Source organism: Paramormyrops kingsleyae, chromosome 7 (assembly GCF_048594095.1).
Source record: "Paramormyrops kingsleyae isolate MSU_618 chromosome 7, PKINGS_0.4, whole genome shotgun sequence".
NCBI classification, from domain to species: domain Eukaryota; kingdom Metazoa; phylum Chordata; class Actinopteri; order Osteoglossiformes; family Mormyridae; genus Paramormyrops; species Paramormyrops kingsleyae.
Window position 1 is genome coordinate 515,342 of NC_132803.1, and position 21,157 is coordinate 536,498.

The 21,157-nt window shown below is 45.3% G+C and overlaps 1 protein-coding gene across 3 annotated transcripts; it reads right to left on the reverse strand.

The window, feature by feature from the left end:
* Positions 1-150: 150 nt before the first annotated feature.
* nek6 (NIMA-related kinase 6) lies at positions 151-12,649 on the reverse strand. Of its 3 annotated transcripts, XM_023841310.2 has the most exons (11): positions 11,338-11,812; positions 7,870-8,015; positions 6,632-6,769; positions 5,630-5,770; positions 5,283-5,345; positions 4,174-4,284; positions 3,851-3,959; positions 3,257-3,364; positions 2,467-2,561; positions 1,875-1,988; positions 151-1,443 (listed from the first exon to the last, which is right to left on the reverse strand). In XM_023841310.2, the coding sequence occupies exons 3-11, from the start codon at positions 6,710-6,712 to the stop codon at positions 1,333-1,335; spliced, it is 933 nt and encodes a 310-aa protein (XP_023697078.1). In that variant the 5' UTR covers positions 6,713-6,769; positions 7,870-8,015; positions 11,338-11,812; the 3' UTR covers positions 151-1,332. The 3 variants fall into 3 exon arrangements, with proteins under 3 accessions (XP_023697078.1, XP_072569979.1, XP_023697077.1); XM_072713878.1 differs by lacking the exons at positions 7,870-8,015; positions 11,338-11,812 and adding an exon at positions 12,627-12,649; XM_023841309.2 differs by lacking the exon at positions 7,870-8,015 and having other exon boundaries at positions 11,338-11,809.
* Between the last annotated feature and the right edge of the window lie 8,508 nt (positions 12,650-21,157).

Consider the following 21,157-nt stretch of genomic DNA (forward strand, 5'->3'; position numbering starts at 1 on the left):
AACCAGCTGTAGACACACTTCGGCGTTCCTGACTCTGGCATGTGGAGAGGCTACCCTGTGGCTTGGCTGGGTGTCAGACCCACGTTTGAGTTTGTAATGTGTAAATTATTGCACGGAAGGCAGTGGACCGTGAACCAATGAGAGTAGAGATTACAGTCACAAATTTTATTCAGTTTACAGGCAATGTAACATGAATAGCACACAGTGTAAAGTCATTTACAAAAAGCTTCTGGATTTCTAAATAATAATGGTCAGAGGAACAAGTTAAAGAAGAAATTCAGAAAGTGTTTTCGGTGTATTTTGTGAATATTAGTATATCTGAGTGGACAGTCAATACTGACTTTTGTCCTTGATGAATAAGGCTTAAAATATCGTAATTTACCATCTTTACAAATGTAAGCAAGTTCATTACACACGGGCATTTGGCAATGCCTTATTTCCAGCAGAGGGTACAGTATCACAGATAAGGAAAGTATGATGAAGGAGCAAAGGTCACTGAGGGTTAAGCTAGAGTCAGCAGAGACGGCACAGAGTGCCCTGCATCATGGTCCTCACCGCGACACTCGAGCCAGGAGCACACGATATGAGGTCTGTATCTAGATCGGGCCCAGAGTTTCAACACAAGCCTCCTTTCAAAGCCTTTCATTTCACAGTATAAAAAGTCTTTGGCTCAGCAATGCTGTCTGCATTTTAAGGATGGATGGATGGATGGATGGAGAGAGAGAGAGCAGCCATAACACATCATGACATGCTGGCTGAACAGAGACTAGCACAGTCATAAACGGACAACTGTAAAATGGGGAATCAGTCACACCATCTGACCCCCTCTACAAATGTAAGGAGTGGGTGGATGGGAACAGCGCCTCCATCAGGCTGACATGTCTCAGGTATAGAACATTGGGTGCATGTTGATTTGTAAGAGCTTCTGCCTATAGCTGTTTGCCGAAGTTTGACATGGTGCTGAACCCGGCCTCAGAAACACTGTCCCCTATGCCTGGGGACAAAAACACTTCCACCCCCTGATGTCTTCAGGGATGCCCCAAGCTGATCCTGCCTGCATTCAAACCCAAGCTCAAGGCTCATTCTGCTAGCGCAGCCCCAGTGGAACCCGGGGGGGGGTGGCTACTGATGTCACATGATCATAACCTTCCATCTTCAGCCAGCCAATAAGGACAGACCTCCCAGTCCTCCCAAATATTACGGCATTGGATCTAGTTTTTTTGGTAAAAAATAAGAACTAAAATAAAATTAATAGCTATAGAATACATTGTAAATTATTTTGAAAAAAACCCTCCATCCCTTGCAGACCCCCGGGTGTCCTGTGGGGGGCACTCATGAGGTGGCTGCCCTTAGCTGCATCTGTTTGGCAACCTGCAGTATGAAGATGACATCGGGGCGTTTCTCCGGCGTGGGGGTGATGCACATGCTCACCAGGTCCCGCAGCTGTGGGGGGGAGGTTGCATGGGTAACATACACCTTAATTATCTCGTAAAAATCTGTACTGCAATATCTGCAACTTTTATTTTTTATTATTGTGAAATATAAGTCAAAGCATCTGGGAGTCTTAAAAAGCAAATTTACATGAACATGTTATTAACTGCACATATATTTGTGGCCAGTAGGTGGAGCCACACAATCTTTATTCCTGATGTAAGTTACGCGTGCAGAAGTTAACCTATAGGTTACAGCGAAGGCACAGGGAGCTAATGAGCATGCTGGAACAGGGAGTGAGAGGCACCTCAGGCTGGGGTTTTACTCGCTTTCGAATGTAAGCCACTGCTATGACGTCTGGGCCTGTCCTAATGCAGCCTGGCACCCCGCAAAAACCTGGCCTTTTCAGGGTACGGTGGGGCGGCGAGGGATGGCGGCTCTACCTGGTCGGAGTAGCCTTCGGACGGGAGAGGTGGGTAGTCACATTTCTCAATCTTACAGCACAGAGAGTATAGGTTCATCTTGTCTCCATAGAACGGGTTCTGGAGGGCGGCCATCTTTTTTTGGGGGGGGGGGGGGGCAGAGAGAGACCCAATAAGCTGTAGGCAGAGGGAGCGGGTAGACATGCTGGAACAGTGTCAAATGACCCCAGGTCATCAAACATGCCTGTGGTCCTTAAGGGGTGAGAGGGAATGATGGTCGTGCCGATCTGTCTTTAGTGAGACACGCAGAGCTTTAACCATCTGCTCGTCCCATTAAAACAGTGTCTGTAAGTCACTTCTGCCTATATAAATACGGTATTAATCATAGACACCCCTCACCTGACCAGGATAAGCATTGGGTGGAGGATAACAGAAATAACTGAGTTATGGTGAAACATGCATATTTTCAGGCAGAAACACTTGTAAAATAGTGATGCAACATATTGTGAGATTTTTAATACACGTGAGAACAAAAACACGTTATGAGAGTGTGACAGATCGCCCAAGGTCAGGGTGTGTGTGTGTGTGTGTACGGTGAACGTAAATAGATTACCTCATACAGCAGGCATCCCAGGGACCAGATGTCAGACTTGAAGTTGTAACCGTCCTCATGGATCCTTTCTGGGGACATGTAGTATGGCGTTCCCACTGCAGGTAGAGGTGCAACCAGTTAAACAGGAACGTGGAAACCAGACGTTTCAGGGCCAGAACTCCGGGGCGGGAATCCTGCTACATTCTTGTGCTTAGCGTGGCAGGCTCCCACAGAATGTGTGTTTGGATAACGTACTGTGGCACTGCCTAATCCAGTGAACAGAGCTCAGGAGTATTTCGCAGAACATAGGACTGTTAGCAGGAGAACCCAAAATAGTGAGTGTGGGGGGGGGGGGTTCTACAGCCCCACATGGCCCCCACCTCAAGTCCAACCCACTAATACATCTGAGATGTTATTCATATGGAGGGTCGGCTCCCATAGCCCAGACACAGCTAGCCGTAATCGCAGTATATCAGCATTTCCCGAACATTCGATTAAAATCCTAGGCTCACCTACGTGAGGAGTACACTGCAGTTGGTAACAGTTTGGGATCACCCACCTAAGGAGTGCGCTGCCATGGTAACGGCCCAGGCTCACCCACCTAAGGAGTGCGCTGCCATGGTAAAGGCCCAGGCTCACCCACCTAAGGAGTGCGCTGCCATGGTAACGGCCCAGGCTCACCCACCTAAGGAGTGAGCTGCCATGGTAACGGCCCAGGCTCACTCACCTAAGGAGTGCGCTGCCATGGTAAAGGTCCAGGCTCACTCACCTAAGGAGTGCGCTGCCATGGTAAAGGTCCAGGCTCACCCACCTAAGGAGTGCGCTGCCGTGGTCTTGGAGCTGAAGAAGCGGCCCAGGCCCAGGTCCCCCAGTTTGAGCACCCCCGTGGCTGTGATGAACACGTTAGCCGGCTTGATGTCTGTGGGGGAGGGAAGGGTGTCCCATTACTCTGCCTTCAGGCTGTCCCACTCCGCAGGGATGTCCCAGTACATCTATGCCCCACCCTCATCTCATCTCCTTAACGTTCTTAAATAACACAAGTGAAAGGTCAGTACACGTGATTGTATTTTATCAAACATTTCTCTGCCCGGGGGTTGTCTGGCACTTCAATGGGCAGTATTGTTGTCTGATACGTCTAAGGTTGGAGGTTCGATTCGAATCACATCTTTGTACTATGAAGCTTGTGAAATGCTGAGCCAAGTCAGGTGAGCTTATGATTCCAAATTCTGAGACCAGCTTTTCCGTGATGACACGCTGGAGCCATTGTTTTTTGTGGTGGAAACGCGTACATCCAGTTTCAGACTGGGAAAAAGCCCGGCACCGGCTCCAGTATGGGACATCAGTGACCATACTGGGGGAGGGGCTATATGTATTTCAATGTGGGTGGAGGGGAAATGAAACGAACCTCTATGCATGACCCTGCGTGAGTGCATGTGCTCCACGGCACTGCAGAGCTGTCCAAAGTACTTCCAGATTGTTCTCTCAGGGATGAGGCGTCGGTTCTTCTTAAAGAACTGTGGGATGGGGGTGTGGGGTAAAAGATAAGCACAATGGACTCCTGCTTCCATCCCCTGCCCATCACTAAAATAGAGATCCCTTTACTTCAGAGTCAGCCTCGAACCCTGGATGTTTTGTCATTAGGAGATACTGCCCAGGAAGCTGTACCCACAGCCCACCCATCTTGTGATGGTCCCACCCACCAAACACAGGCACTGCTCATTGCCACACCTTGATCATCTGTGACAGATCTCCTGCGTCAGCCAGCTCCAGCACGATGTTTAGCTGGTTCTCCTCGATGAAGGAGTCCAGGTACTTGATCACGTTGGGGTGGTTCAGTTGCTGCATCACACACACACACACACAGTAATTCTTACACCTGTGCTATTAAGCAGTCGCAACTGCTGGGTCTGGACAAGTGGAGACACAGGCATGTGTGTCTAGCCAATCATCTGCCTAGCTAAAGAGCCACAACTGCATGTGGGCGGGGCCGTAGGCATGGTCCCATTGCTGTATAACAGACACAGGAATGACTGAGCATAAGTTTGTTAGATCTTTTGCATTTGGCCTTTCAGAAGAAGCCAGGTCATGTGTTGAGGTATGCCAAGCTGTGCTGAGAGATGCAGCCTGTGTTGAGTGATCGGGCCTGAGTTGAGTGAACCGGCCTGACTTGAGTGAACCGGCCTGTGTTGAGTGATCGGGCCTGAGTTGAGTGAACCGGCCTGTGTTGAGTGAACCGGCCTGAGTTGATGGAAGCCAGGCAGTGCTGAGGAATCCCTATGTGTAGAGATGCTGGCTGCATTTAAACCCTCTAGCCTGGCTGTAGGGATATGGTGTGCAGTGGGTTACGGGTTTGGTGTGGGCAGCCCCTGGTCCCCATAAGGGAAAAGTATTTTGTTTGGTTACTTATGGTTATGGTTAGAGCTGGGTAGGTGTTAAGGTTGTCATAGTTAGCGTTAGCATTTTCCCCATAGAAATGAATGAGTGGTCCCCATAAAGATATGTTTACCCGACATATGTGAGTGTGTGTGTGTGTCTGTGTGTGTGTCTGTGTGCATTCATGAGCTCCTGTATTTGTGTCTGCAGGCATTTTTATGAATCCAATGCGGTAAATGCCATCCACTGCAGCTGCAGCTGACAGACGGGAAGGTTGTGTGTTTCAAAGGCTCGTCAAACCAACCCTGACAAGCAAAAACAGCACCTTCAGGAACCCAGTCACCTAGCCAGGGGAAGGACCCTACTCTGCACCTCCACAGCCCATGTCATATAGCCTCTACATCTATGGATCCCAAAAGATCCAGTCAGAGCAAGGACCCTCCTCTGCACCCCCTGATCCCTACCTTTAACAGGTCAATTTCATTAATACAGTCCTGCCTTGCCTTGGCATCCATCATTTCAAAAATCTGCAGAAAGAGATTGAGGAGAATGTGCAATCAAGTAATTAAGATGCAACTCATATTACACAATTATTGTGTCATTTTAGGCTTAACACTCCTACAGACACACACAAAAATAAACTTCACCCCATCTTACTCAGCCAATGAGTCACCTTCCCATTACGCTTTACTGGTTTTGTACGTTTGATGAAGGGCAACTGTCCAAATCCAATGATTTGGCAGAAAGCAGCTTGTCCTGCCCTCATGCCCCGCCCATCTACCCGCCGCCCCCCTCTTTGTCTTGCACTTACCTGTACTTTCTTCAGTGCCACCTGCTGTCCATTCTGGAGGTAAGTTGCTTTGTAGACTTCACTGAAGTGACCCCTGCCGATCTTCTTCTCAATGCGGAAGTTTGCCAGTGTGCAGTGGTACTGATATGTGGGATTCTTCCTCTGTGTGGGACACAGAACATCCCCAAAACGTCTCAACACAGCACACTCAACACAGCAGGTTTAACAGCAAACTATCTGCTCAGATACAAACAGCAAAGTCCAGGGCCTGTTACTGCACATAATTCTGCCTCCTGTTGGTGACATGAACTCAGAAAGTGCACTTTTAAAGCAGAGGAACCGTAGTGTGGAGACATGGCTTGGGTCCGGCGTGAACAGCTGTCACTAAGCCCTCAGCCTGCTGCATGTCATGCAAGATCAGACCCTCAGCAGGGGGAGTCAAGGGACCAGGTTGAGCAGCCCCCCCTTCACATATCACACGTCTGCTGCACTGCTGACAGACACACTGGGCACTGCTTATGGGTCTAAGGGATGCTTTACATATTGACAGCTTACTTTATGTGATTCAGCAATGTCTCCCACACACACACACACACACACACATACATAAGTGCACACACACACAGGTTTGTAGTTATTCCTTTGTGGGGACTCTATTCATTTCTATGGGGAAAACTCTAGTCACAACATGAGGACCTTAACCCCTACCCAGCCCTAACCTTAACCATAAGTAACCAAACAAAATGCAAGACTTTTGGCATTATTACGTTTTTCACTGCATTCAGAGATCATTGTGAGAACCTGAAAAATGGTCCCCACAACATCAAAATAAAAGCAAAAATACCGTCAAAAAAATGTGGTCCCCACAATTTAATATAAACCATACACACACACACACACACACACACTATGTGTATATAATCATACACTCTGCTGAGAAAACTGAAGTGTAACCCTGACTCACTAACCCAATGGCTTAACAGGACTGGGTCTCAGTGGTTCTGGTGCCATAGCGGTTCTTACCTGGTCCTCGTGCCTCTGCATCTTACACGACTTGTTCTGCTCTGCGGTTTGCTGCTGCCCATAGCTTTTCTGTCCCTCCATTTTGACATCACAGGTTTGTAACTATATCTTTGTGGGGACTCTTTGCTTTTTGCTCTCCTTGGGACAGGCAGAGAAAAACAGTTCAGGTGACCAAATGTTAATCATATGACCAAATATGCATCATGCACCTTACCTGATAAAACACACATCCAAGTCAAATAAAGTGTATGGTGATATGCCTTTTATATGTAATCAGGATAATGGAGGCGGGGCTTATGTGCCTCCTTGCATAACAGGATGTCTGACCCCACGAAACAGGGGCGACGCTATGAGTCCTGGACTCCCTGACAAAAGCCCACCCTGGGTCTCTGCTGGCACATTTCAGGGCCCCTGAATCATTCTGGCTTTATACTCCACCACTGTCACATTACTACTGTACCCTAGAACAGTGTTTCCCCATCCGGTCCTCGGGGATCAGCAAACAGATGTGTGGGAGGGAGCTGGGACACAGCAAAAACGTGGACTGTCTGTGGGCCCTCAAGGACCGGGTTGGGAATCACTGCCCTAGTATAACATGTTAGCTTCAACTGGCACCTCGCAGTACACAGTCTATTCTAAAACTTTAGTAACTTAAGAGTAATAATTACAATGATAACACTAATGCTATCTCAAGACACTCAGGAAGATTTGTTCCATACTGGACAATACATCACACCCCCTGCCTCACACCCCCTGCCTCACACCCCCTGCATCACACCCCCTGCCTCACACCCCTTGCATCACACCCCCTGCCTCACACCCCCTGCCTCACACCCCCTGCTTCACACCCCCTGCATCACACCCCCTGCCTCACACCCCCTGCCTCACACCCCCTGCCTCACACCCCCTGCCTCACACCCCCTGCTTCACACCCCCTGCCTCACACCCCCTGCATCACACCCCCTGCATCACACCCCCTGCCTCACACCCCCTGCCTCACACCCCCTGCTTCACACCCCCTGCCTCACACCCCCGTGCCTCACACCCCCTGCTTCATACCCTGGTGAAACAGAGAAGCTCATTCAGCAACAGACTCACTCAACTGTGCCACTCCAGAGAGTGTGTTTTTTTAACTGGGAGATTGGCTGACTACTCTGTCCAAACTGGGGGGAGTCAGTGGTGAGTAACTGGGAAATCGGCATCTGTAAATGGAGCAGGGTAGCGAACGCCTGTCCTACCCCCACTGGCAGGCTGGAGGTGCAGCAGAGCCTGGGCACAGGCTCACACCCTGCCAGTGCTGATCTCAGTGGCTCATTCAACAGCCCACAGCATTCTGGGGGGGGGGACAATTCCACCTCAAACTGGCTGGATCATGGAGCTGCTCCTGAGGGCCACAGTTGAACAATGATGGTGACGCTGAACATTTGACAAGTGACAGGCAGGAATGTGGACTGGGCGGGGGGGGGGGGGTGGTATAGCACGTGTTTGGCAGCGGTGGCCCGTGTAAATAGAATCTTCTATTCCCAGGAAAGCAAAAACCATGCCAGTGAGACGCCTCCAGCCTCACATCAGACCGGTTTCAGCCTGTTTGCATGCACACACAACGCATAACAACCCACCTCCACGCAGAACCTGCAGTAAATCCACTGGGGGCAGAGTCAGAAAGTCCCAAAGTGGCCCCCCGCCCCGGGCAGGTGAGCTGAGGAAGCTATCAGACCAGCTGAGCTACTCTATCCGGGAATGGTTCAGCTTTTTATCAACAGAAACATGATGTTGTATGAAGAAGCCACGGGAACCAGGAAGCATCTCAGCAAGCAAATAAAAATGTGAAAAGGGGAATCTAGGGAAAAGGTCTCTGTGTTTCAGGGGTGACAACAATTAAATTTACAAAGCATGGAAAAACCTGTGATCACACCCAGCTGGGCCTACTCTCTGCTAAACATGCTGGTCACTGCATCAGCTTCCTGTGATCACACCCAGCTGGGTCTACTCTCTGCCAAACATGCTGGTCACTGCATCAGCTTCCTGTGATCACACCCAGCTGGGCCTACTCTCTGCCAAACCTGCAGGTCACTGCATCAGCTTCCTGTGATCACACCCAGCTGGGCCTACTCTCTGCCAAACTTGCTGGTCACTGCATCAGCTTCCTGTGATCACACACCCCAGGGGAATGTCACGCACACAGACACACACAAGTTGATTCCTGTCCTGGCCACTCCACCTGTATGCCCACAAACACAGGGCGTGGCCAACCTGCTTGAATAGAGAACATGTTGGGGGGCGCTTCTGGTCTGCATATGCTATCATCGGATTCTGAGTGTCCACTTCTGGAATGTGCCGGAAGCACCTTTCTTGTCACGCCAATTTCATGCAGGTTCTGTTACGACACAATAAACCTGGTGAACTGTCTGCTGATGCCACTCCTACTTTGTCTGACCAAATGGGAGCCAACCAGTGGTTAACAGGAGTGCCTTTTCTTGGGAAGTCATGAGTAGTGACCTTTGACTCCAAGCACAGGCTCTTGACCTTTCTGACAAAAAGACTTAGCAGTGTTTGACAGATTCCTATTTTGACAGTGTTTTGTAAGCTCAGAAGTCACATTCTGAGCAAACTGCTCATTTACATACAGAGGCATGATGCTCACGTCAGAAGGATGATGCCCACTCATCACCTGCTAGCTACTCAACATCACCTGCTAGCTACTCAACATCACCTGCTAGCTACTCAACATCACCTGCTACCTACTCAACATCATCTGCTAGCCACTCAACATCATCTGCTAGCCCCTCAACATCATCTGCTAGCCACTCAACATCATCTGCTAGCTACTCAACATCATCTGCTAGCTACTCAACATCATCTGCTACCTGCTCAACATCACCTGCTAGCCCCTCAACATCATCTGCTAGCTACTCAACATCATCTGCTAGCTACTCAACATCACCTGCTAGCCCCTCAACATCACCTGCTAGCTACTCAACATCACCTGCTAACCCCTCAACTTCATCTGCTAGCTACTCAACATCATCTGCTAGCTACTCAACATCATCTGCTAGCTACTCAACATCACCTGCTAGCCCCTCAACATCATCTGCTAGCTACTCAACATCACCTGCTAGCTACTCAACATCACCTGCTAGCCCCTCAACATCACCTGCTAGCCCCTCAACATCATCTGCTAGCTACTCAACATCATCTGTTATCCTGCTCAACATCAACGAGGACCTAAATCCCCTTCTACATCTGGACCAAGGGGCTCCCTCTCATGTATTCCTAGGGTAACATGTTTTCCTACACCAATGCCCTGCTACAGGTAAACCAAATGCACAGTTGTGGTGGTCAGGCCAACAGTTGCAGGTTCGAACTGGAGGGCCTGGTTGTTGTACCTTTGTGTCAAGCCTGAGCTCCTTCAGTTAAACCTTGATGAACAGTGGAATGTGGGTAAATGAACAGGTGCTCCACATAAGCAGTGGTGTTCTGATGTTAGGATGAGAGGCAGCAGCGTCTATGTGTGTGTATGGTGGTGAGAATGAGTGCAGGCAACCACCCCCAACCCAGGTATCACATAAATAATGTTAGAGGGCACCCATCTCTGAATGTCCCAACCATGCGGACCAACTACCCCCACCCCCAATCAGTGACAATCAGACAGAACGCGGGTTTGTCACACAGCATGGGGACGCAGAGGCTTTATGCTGATGTCATTTCTTCATACGAAGTGTGGAAGCTGTAACATCAGAAAAACACATTCTGTCTGATGCTATAGCTATCTTACTGAGCCCAGTTTACAGCCTAGTTATGAGCCTGAAGACCTGAGCACAGTTTACAGCCTGAGCAGGAACATGTAGACCTGAGCACGGTTTACAGCATGAGCATGAAGACCTGAGCACAGTTTATAGCCTGAGCCTGAAGACCTGAGGATAGTTTACAGCCTGAGCAGGAACATGCAGACCTGAGCACAATTTACAGCCTGAGCTTGAGCATGTAGACTGGAGCACAGCATACAGTCTGAGCATGTAGACCTGAGCACAGTTTACAGTCTGAACATGTAAACCTGAGCACAATTTACAGCCTGAGCTTGAGCATGTAGACTGGAGCACAGCATACAGTCTGAGCATGTAGACCTGAGCACAGTTTACAGCCTGAGCTTGAGCATGTAGATCTGAGCCCGATTTACAGTTTTAATATGAGAAAGACTGCTAGTACAAGGGGTGAATTCAACTCTTAACTGCTTCTTTAGGCGGAGTGTAGTGTTATAACTATGATATAATTAAGGCGTTTAAGGGCGTTTTAAAACGTTTTTATCTATCTTTATTAAAGATTATATAGGCCTACATGTTGTACAACAGAAAAACTGTATATTATGTAAATAAAATTCAAAGCTCGGTTTTTTATATACAGTAAAAATTATATTAATAAATGTAACATTTCTGCATACTGACAGTGGAACATATACCGTCCTACTGCTGTTGACCAGTAAGGTCTGAAAGCGTGTTTCTCTAAACTACCGATTTAAGACCGGAGCTGACCCTCTTCACTAGCGACAGCTTTCGGATTAGTATAGAGTAAACAGCGGCCATATAAAACAGTTTCTTTATACATATTTATATACAGTATAGCGCAGGGCTGCCCCAAAGTGTAGTTCCGAAGCCGTAAACAAACCGGGTAAGAGACAAAGCGATCAGAGCAAACCTGGTTAATCTTACCTGAAAAAGCGACGGGCTGTACAGCCGGCCTGATTAAGGAAAAGGTAAAAATGGAAACTGCATGAAGCCGCGTTGTGCAACTTCTTTGTACACGGAAGCCCATTAATAGGTACGCGCGCCCTCTCTCTATGCTGTCACTCACTTAAACATTGTCATTGCTATACTGGCACGTCCCACCTGTATTTTTCCCCAAAATTTAAGCACATAAATGAATCAGTAACAAGAGAGAATTGTATAAATTTATAAAATAATCTAGACTCTCGAGATACTGGAAGTGTAGCAAATATATTGATTGAAGGTTGCATTTCATACATGCACGTTCACGATAATTACTGAAATACTTTATTAATAAATGAAAGAATGTTATCCGCTTACTGAACCCTTATTAAAACGCGCGAATGGAGGCAAAATTGGTCAGCAGTCCGTGCGAACAGCTCCGCTCCCTCTCATTACGTAGGGTGTCAAACTGATCTACTGTGTATCGCACGGTGGATTACATATAAATCGGCTTGGACTACAGAATACGATGGACTACCTAGCTGCCGCCATATTAGCGATCATAAGCAATGTAACATATTATTAGTGGGTGATTTTTCACGAATCGTGGTTTGATGGTTAATTTTTCCTCATCGCTTTGAAAGGCTCCCTTTTAAACTGGTATTGCAATCTGAATGCTTCTGCATAGATATAATTAATTCATTTTATTAATATCAGTTGAATTAAGGCACATACGTGCGTCTCCTTTCGTGATGGACAAAGTAAGATAATCAATTTTCATACTTAAGTAGAAGTACAGATGTCATACCAAATAATCGATAGCCCTAACCATCCCCAAAAAAAACCCCAAAAAATCCTTACCCTAACCCTAACCACCCCAAAACAAAACCATAATCCTAAAACGGTGGAACTGCACATGCGCAGAAAGGCTCGATATCACGTCTCGGTAGGTAGCTCGACTCGTCAGAAGTCAGAACACCGGCACAGATTACCGACATGATTTTCTAATTCAGATCTACAGGCAAGATGTAATAATTGTATTATAAAAATTGTATAAACTGGTACTTTGCGCTATTTTGTATCTGGTGAATGAGCCGATTCGCCCTCTACTAAGGAAAACGGCTGATCGTCCAAAGTAACTCTTATTTCAGTTGGAGGCCTAGGCTAGCTCTAGTACTGCTAACTTTGAATATTAATAAAAAATAAAATATCGGACGTTTTCGGTATGTAACTGATATAGTGTGCATATCTATTTATTCTGAGTGTAAATTAAATCGTGATTCATATTTTACCCAGAATCATGCAGCCATTCTCAGGCGCGTTGGGTGACTTACGATGGTCGTGCAAAATGTATCGGAGTAAAAAGTCGTTATTTGGTTAAAAAATGCAGTAAGTGAAAGTAAAAGTTGCAGCAACTCAAGTGAAATACTCAAGTAATGCTCAAGTAAAGTACAAATCCGGAAAAGCTGCTTAAGTAGCCGCCAGTAACAAAGTATTTGTACTTAGTTACTTTACACCTCTAATTTCCTTCCATATTGACACCCCACAATATTTTCCGTTCTTACTAGGTTTGGCGCCTTGATGGTATCTCATTTTGGGAGAAAGGCAACGTGGTACTGCTTGTGAGAAACTGTGTGAATTTTTAAGTCACTTGTTTTCGCATCCCCGCCCACGTAAATCTTATTACTCCAGGTTCACCTCACCCTCGTACTGCAGCGGTGAAATTGTTGTGAAACATTCCTGTAAAAATATTAGTGAAGCGCCTAAATGCTTCCCTGGCCGAAGGAGCGCAAAGGAGAACTGGCAGGCTTCACTTAGATCAGGCGTGTAGGTGCATGCATGCTCTCCAGTGCGCCCTGATCAGAATTGTGTGGTGAACCGGAGACCCTCACGAAAGCGGCAAACTCTCTAGCCTGTTGTGGCTGATGACGATCCTTCTCCAGACAAGAAGGAAGACCTGCTGGAGACTGCATCCGCATTGCACTCTGTCATTACGCACATACAAGCGGAAATAAAAACACACCTCTCCTTCCAGGGAATAACTCCAGTATTACAAAATCCCTTTTACGACGTCATACTTGTAATCAGGACATTATGTCCTTTGTACGTAGCACCGAACAAACCGTAATGAAAAATCATTGTATTTGTGTAATAATTGGTGAGTTAAGTTACAACCGGCTATTTGCTGCAGTAGTCGGAATTTTGTAAATTACATTTTTCATAACTCCATTTCTCATTAGTGTGCATTTCTGTACCAATTAAGTTAACCAATCATACATCTGTCAACATCATTATTTTGGAAACAGCAGCAGAGCCCCCAATCCTGTGCATCTGGCACCCCCAGCGCAGCAGCGTCTAAAGCCTCGTGCATGCCTCGGTTCCGCAAGCGGCAACACGTCGTTGAAAGGGGTGGTGGGTATTAAGTACCAATGGCTTCCTCGGAACCGAAAATAAAAGTCATCCTTGGCCACCAGTGTGCACTTTCCTTCTGATATGCAGATTTCCCTGGATGCTTTTCCAAAGATTAAGATTTTGTTTTTCCCAAAGTTGCTTATACTTAACTTTCCCATAGGATTTTTCACGTGCAGTAGTTCAGTTAAGACCCAAACTGATCAACCCGGAGGGGATGAACCTGCGCATGAACATGTCAGAACAGCACGTAGTAGATTAAAGAATCAGCAAATGTTACATACTTGCAACCAGTTTAAACCAGATGCACATTTTATTTTATAATTACTTTAAATTATAACTATAGGCCTATATAGGTATATACAGATAGGCCTATTGTCCTTTAGACGATATTCTTCCTATTAAAAGTTTTTTAATGACATGTTTAATCTGCTGCATGGCACATTCTTTAACTTTAATTAATGGGTGTGTAAAGAATAGGATACAGTTGAGACACCAGCGCTGCTCTGTCGCCTCACATCATCCGAGGTTCAGGGTTAAACCCGACCAAAGATCAGTGTCCAGCGGTCGACTCCTGAACTTCGGTGCTCCCATATATGCTCGTGGAATGAGAACTGAGTGAGCAACGGGCAACTTTTTCCATCCTCCAGAGGCTGGTTATTGACAGCTGACTGCTGAAATCCAGCCTGGTACACTGTGAAGAACAAAAAGTTCAGACAGCCTAAAATTTCAACTTACTGCACTAGATTTTTGAGGACTCAAACTTTTAAGTTTTGAAGAAAACCGCCTATTGTTGTGACAACTAATTTTTTTTTATTCAGGTAATCTATCTTTTATATCTATAAAAACTCATTTCTAGTTTTACATACTAAGAATTCGGCCTGCCCAGGGTGTACCCTGCCTCTCGCCCGGAGATGCTGGGATTGGCTCCAGCTTCCCCGTGACCCAGATGGGTAAAGTAGCATAGATAATGGATGGATGGACATACTAAGAATTACAAACGTCAAAAGTTGTGCCAACTTATTCTTTTTTGTTCAGATTTATCTTTCATATGTGTAAGAACTTCAAAATTTGCTCTCATAAATGTCTGTCTGGGCTGGGCCAAGCTTGTGATTGGCTGGAGCCTCTCTACACCCTGCTGTCATGAAAGTCTGTCTGGGCTGGGCCAAGCTTGTGATTGGCTGGAGCCTCTCTACACCCTGCTGTCATGAAAGTCTGTCTGGGCTGGGCCAAGCTTGTGATTGGCTGGAGCCTCTCTACACCCTGCTGTCATGAAAGTCTGTCTGGGCTGGGCCAAGCTTGTGATTGGCTGGAGCCTCTCTACACCCTGCTGTCATGAAAGTCTGTCTGGGCTGGGCCAAGCTTGTGATTGGCTGGAGGCTGGCTGCACCCTGCTGTCATATAGACGCATGTGAAATGTGTGTGTGTGTACACTGACAGTGACATGCTTGATCACTGTGACGGAATGGCCACTCTCGCACAAACCACACCAGTGGGTGTGTGGTCACTCCCCTGTCAGAACTGGGGCCAAAAGTCTCTGAACCCCCCAAATCCCAGCATGCCCTGTGCTCCGTGACTGAGGATTGTGGGATTGAGAATGGTGCTGCAGACCTGCGTGTCAATGTGGCTTTTTTATCCCCTGACAGCAAGCCTCGTCCCACAGCCCCCGTCAGCCCTGACAGCGTACTGGGGGGCTAACACCCCTCTGTGATGGTTGCCATGGCGCTGCTGCCCCGGGGGCCCCTCTGCTTCTAAGGGATGGGGGTGCTGTATCCCACCCCTTGCCCACTCTGCTCAGTGACGCACTCTCATATCATCAGTCAGGCGCCTCCTACAACCTGAAATCCACTAAGAATTACACTGACAAACAGTCAGCTTCAGGTTCTACATGGAGCCTGAGACTGATCATCATCACTGGGGCTCCTTAGAAAGACACAGACTCCTAAGTTCACATTTTACTTTCACACACCATTCATTTATTCATACACAACCCACTGTGCGATATTAGTTATTTCTATATATGTACTATGCAATTCCCTTGTGACTCTATCTGTCAGAGAGAATAAGCCAGTGATGTGTCCCCTTTAACACACTGGTTTTATACTCACTCGTTGAAGATTATTAGCTCTGATTTTTAAGCCTGTTAACATAGCTGGATGTCATATCGCACTAGTTCAGATACAACAGCACGTCCTTAATCCCTGAGCCCCCTGCTGGCTGATATCTGTAAAGCTTCATCATGACACTTTATATACTTGGACATTGTTTCATGGTGGTTCAGTGTGGGCAACATTGGAAGCCGCTCAGGGTGGCATCTTTCTGGGGGCGGCACGGGGTGCCTGCACCAAAATAATGGTGACATTTGTGCAATCCTTTTTTTATTTCATATTTGCTGATCAAGTTAATGATGTCATCACACTGAGTTGACCTCAGGTCGCCTCACTGGAAGCCTGGGTAGGGGGAGTGGGGGAATCTATCAAATAGCGCACCTCTAACTTTGCACAATATTAATGCAATTAGTAAAATTAGACAGACTATGAAATGATACAAAACGACAATTCATTCATAATCTGGGATTATATATTTCCACAAACATATTGTTGCATATTTTTCTGGTTTGTGTGAAATAGCTAAGAATAACAGAAAGCCAGTCTGCAAACCAACAAGGTGAATTTGTTTAGTTCTGACTCTTGATTGTCAATGTTGGGGGTGGGTAATGTACTGATGCTCGAGTGCCAAATTAACACAAATGGGTAAGAAAAGATTTTAACCATCAGGTAGTTTAGAAAATGGAAAGAAGAGGTGGATAAACATGCAAAAAGTAAAGGTATGTTGCTGTTTCACCTAGGGCTGTCAAAATTAACGGATTAACGCGGATTAATCCATCATCATGATTAATCTGATTAAAAATTTTAACGCAATTAACCCATCTGCAGCGCAGAATGACTCAAAATGCCTGAAATGTCTCTGTCAACCCATTTCAGGCAGTATTGGTGCGTTCCATTTGCCCTGGGAACTCGTATTCCGAGTCGTATTCCGGAGTTTTGAAAGCGGAAGTGAGAACATGCCCGCTCCAGTTTCTCGGAGATCCGAGAAATATCTTGGAGCAGCACAGAGGATCCCGAGTTCAGAATCTGAGATGACTGCGCCTCTTATCAACAGAAGGGAAAGTTGTAGTTTTATATTGTTTAAGCACTACTTCTCATTTGTGACTCATTAAATCAGTCGCACACACTATACCGTCCAACTTATCTGTGGACGTGTTGCTACGGAGTTTTATATGTAAAGCACCGCGCGTAATGTGTGATCAACTGATATTGCTAACAATGGCAATTAACCGGGTAGAATTGGATTTCATGATTAGTCGGATTATTTGTCGGATTTACGGTAGTTCAGGCTAATTGTAAGTGAACGAAGATAAAGACCATTTAAACTGAGGTATCTTAAATACGACAAGTTGTCCGGCTAAGCAAAAAATCTTGCTTTTTGATATGGGTCCATGGTATTGCACTTCTGTGGCAGATGTAATGCATCCGAGTCGTGTTGAAGATGTTCAATAAACATCTTAAGTGCATTTATATTCCCTTTTTTCTTGAGTCTGTTTGCTCATGCAAAATGAATTGTGATTAATATAGATTAAAAATGAATCATATTTAATCGTGATTAATCTAAATTAATCCACAGCAACCCTGTGATTAATCTGATTAAAAATTTTAATCGTTTGACAGCCCTAGTTTCACCCCTTTCTGAGTACAATATTATGCAGGTCATTAAATAGGTTAGTGTTATACTAGCCTGCTGGTGGTAGCACTGTCGCCTCACACCTCTGGGACCTGGGTTCAAGTCACCTTCAGGATTCTTTTTGTGGAGTTTGTATGTTCTCCCCATGTCATCATGGGGTTTCCTCCAGGTAGTCTGGTTGTTCCCTGCCTTGTGCCTATAGGCTCTGGACCCCCTGTAACCCTGAAGAGGATAAGTGGTTACAGAAGATGGTTGGATGGTAGTGGGACATGCAGAACAGTGACATCATGAGGTAGGACCCCTGTACCCCTAAGGACTCTCCACATGTTTTCCTGTTCCTGTCATTATATCTCCTAGAGAGTACTAACAGCACACTCCCTCCTCAAAATCCATGCCTTTAACCACTACCAGTCTACCGTGGACCTTGAGTTTAGTTTCACCCAGAAGTCCCATCTGGCTCCGTGTCCATGAGGCGCACGTGTTTGATGCAGCAGCCAGACTGTCTGAAGTGCTCCCTCTGCTGGCCATTCAAGCAAGCGGCAAGGCAGTCAACAGTAGGGTTGGGTATCCTTTGCATTTTTTCCTGATATAGATATCGGTGCCAAAACATTGCCTGTTAACAGTTAAGACAAAAAACACAAAACGAAGGTTGGCAGCATTAAAAAATAGCTTTTTTATTTCTAAGGCAAATTTGAACTTACAAATTAACAATAGGCTGTGACAGACATGGGGCAGGTCGAGAAAGGAAGGTGCCGATGATCTGACACATAAGGGGGTTTATTACAGAAACTAAATACACTGGGTAAAACTACATAGAAAAGAACCACAAAGAATCAGAACTGAAAAGGGGTAAGATGCTACTAACAGAACCATAAGATAAAGGAACCAAGCAGGGTCCAAAGACCATAACAACAAAACACAGGGGAACATACTAATAAAGAGCAGGGCAATGTGGAACAGAACCATGGGAAAAAATAACTACACTAAACACAAGAATCCAATATACACAGAAATGAAGCACAGGGCAAACTGTGTGATACAATGCCAGACTGCCAGAACTGAACACAGACAGGCACTAAAATACAGAGATAATGGGGACTAACATAAGAACTCAAAACAATCAACCAATCAGAACAGACACTGGAAACAGGACACAAGTGGAATTAACTAACAATTAATAAACACAGAACTGAGGAGCTATGAACCTGGGACCAGAGAAAACACTATACTAAGAAAATGAACATGAAACAAAAGAACAATGCAAAACCTGAACAGAACATGAGGAGAGTAACCAGAGACAAGGAAACTCAATACCTGCTGGCCAACAGGGGGGGAGACATGAAAGGTTGAGGAGGATGTGACCCTGACATAGGCCTATATTAACTTAACTCAAATATATAAATAACAATATAAAACACTTAGCAATGTTACATAATAAAGAAAACTTAACCCAACTACAATAATTTAACACTAAATAACTTAATACCTTAAATATAGAAATATAAATAAATACAAAAGTTAACAAATTTACATAACAAGCTAGTGTTGGGTGATTTTGAGTGAAATACAGGCATATATTAGGCAGTTAAGATATAGGCATAACCGTGTTTAATTGAGGTAGCTACCAGCTAACGGCAGGCGTCTGCTGACATCAGGGCGAGTGTGACGTTAACCAGCGATGGCACCTGAGGGGCGGTGATGCTTCTGCTGCCTGAGCACCAGAGGGCAAATATTTCAATCGACAGCTCTATGGAACCAAATCTGTCTCGTCACAATTTGAATTTTATATGCCACTGAAATTCTAACATTGAATATTTATGCATTGGAAATATGCATCAGATTTTTTTTGCCTCTGAATTACAGTCTTCAAATTTACTATAATGCAGTTTCACTGCTATTCACAAATTCACAATAAAACAAATTCAGGGTTTAAAGATACAAATTACAAAAAACTCAAGTTTCAAAAATTCAAAGAGAACATTTCAAAGTTGCTCCAATTCGTTGGTCCGAATTCACATGCAAAAATACGAGGTTAAAAATATGAGTTATACATCTGGGATACCAAGGCTGAGCAATAGAATCTGTGGGTGCAGCTGCTTGCAGTGCTGGCTTAAAGCAATGCATTCTGGTCCTGACACAATGCATCATGGTTAGATTTTTTTTTAATTCGGACCATCGAATTGGAGCAACTTGAGTTTTTTGTAATTTCTATCTTTAAACCCTGAATTTGTTTTATCATGAATTTGTGAACATGGAAAAATAGCAGTGAAACTGCATTATAGAAAATTTGAAGACTGTAATTCAGAGGCAATAAAAAATCTGATGCATATTTCCAATGCATAAATATTCAATGTTAGAATTTCAGTGGCATATAAAATTCAAATTGTGATGAGACAGATTTGCTTCCATTCAGCTCAGAGATTTAAGTGGCACTGAAATCTGTATTGCAGTACACTCTGGTACAGTGGCGTGCACAGACATTTTGGGGGGCAAGTGCTCCAGGGGGAAAAAAGGGCACTTTTTGCATATGTGGAAAACCTTTTCTTTTTATAATAAAAAAATCGCACAGGTTAAATGCAATTTGACTTTTATTTCAAAACATTCTCTAAAAATCAAAAATCACACCTACTAAAGACAGTCAAAGACATTAATTTCAATCTTACCAAAGTAGGACAGTAGTTGACGTTAGTTATGGAAAGGCTAATCCACAAAAACGGAGAAACGTCCATAATTCTATTATTCATAATCATGTCAAGGTTTTAGGTTTTTCTGCAGTTCCATCTCTAAAAAGTGTGATGTCTTCCCGTCACTGACTTCAGTTTGAAAACTTTGTATTTATTCACAGATTTCCGTGAGATCATCCTAAAATTTGTAACGAAAAATGGGCTCAAAAGAGCCCTCTGCCTAACGGCATGTAGCCTATAGCATAACGTGATATTTTCAATAGTGTATGCAAAAAGGTCGGAATTGATGGAGAGTGGGGTTGCCTAAATGGTTTAGGTTACATTTTAAATGTGTCGTTTTTTTGTTTATCCATATGGATGGATGGAGGGGGCAAGCTGGCAAAGTTTGTCATGTGCAGTTTCTGACAGGCTACTTCACAACAAAACAATTGCAGGTTGGTCTTAGAGGGCAAACAGAATAATTTCACTCGATTCATGGGTTACCTGACTGGTTGGGAAGGGAAAGAGCTGCCGTGTTGTCCGCCGTGGCTCCCAGTCGCTATAGTTAGCCTACTATGCCTACTCCAAGTAGTCCTATGTCATGCCGCTGCTACACGCCTCACAACAAATGAACTGCAAGCGTGTTCACGTGACACGGTGACAGTGAAAAAGCGACAGGGTTCGGGTGTCTTTGAAGAAGGGGCACAAATCAAGCCATTATTTTCACACCTTTTTAAATCGCGCAGCTTTAAAAAAAAATAAAAAATCACGTCTTTCAAAAGGGCACTTTTTTGGACTGAGGGCAAAAGGGCAAGTGCTTCAGCACCACCTCGTCTCTATCTGTGCACGCCAGTGCTCTGGTACATGCTAATCATATAGAAATATTGGCACCAATCATATTGCCAGTGATCAGTGCAGCCGGGACTGTGTAACCGTGTATGTAAGATGGGGATTCATTATCACCCTGTCATTGAAACACTTCAGAAAATGTAAAAGCTGTGTTTGTGGGG

What these genes read in the sequence shown, in the direction of transcription:
- nek6 (XM_072713878.1), bottom strand. Translation starts at nt 6,712, where the DNA reads ATGGAGGGACAGAAAAGCTATGGGCAGCAGCAAACCGCAGAGCAGAAC. An exon ending in ATGAAATTGACCTGTTAAAG is followed by an intron (nt 4,285 to 5,282) that starts GTAGGGATCAGG and finishes TGTGTGATGCAG; the next exon opens with CAACTGAACCACCCCAACGT. An exon ending in TGGGATGCCTGCTGTATGAG is followed by an intron (nt 1,989 to 2,466) that starts GTAATCTATTTA and finishes CCCCAAAAAAAG; the next exon opens with ATGGCCGCCCTCCAGAACCC.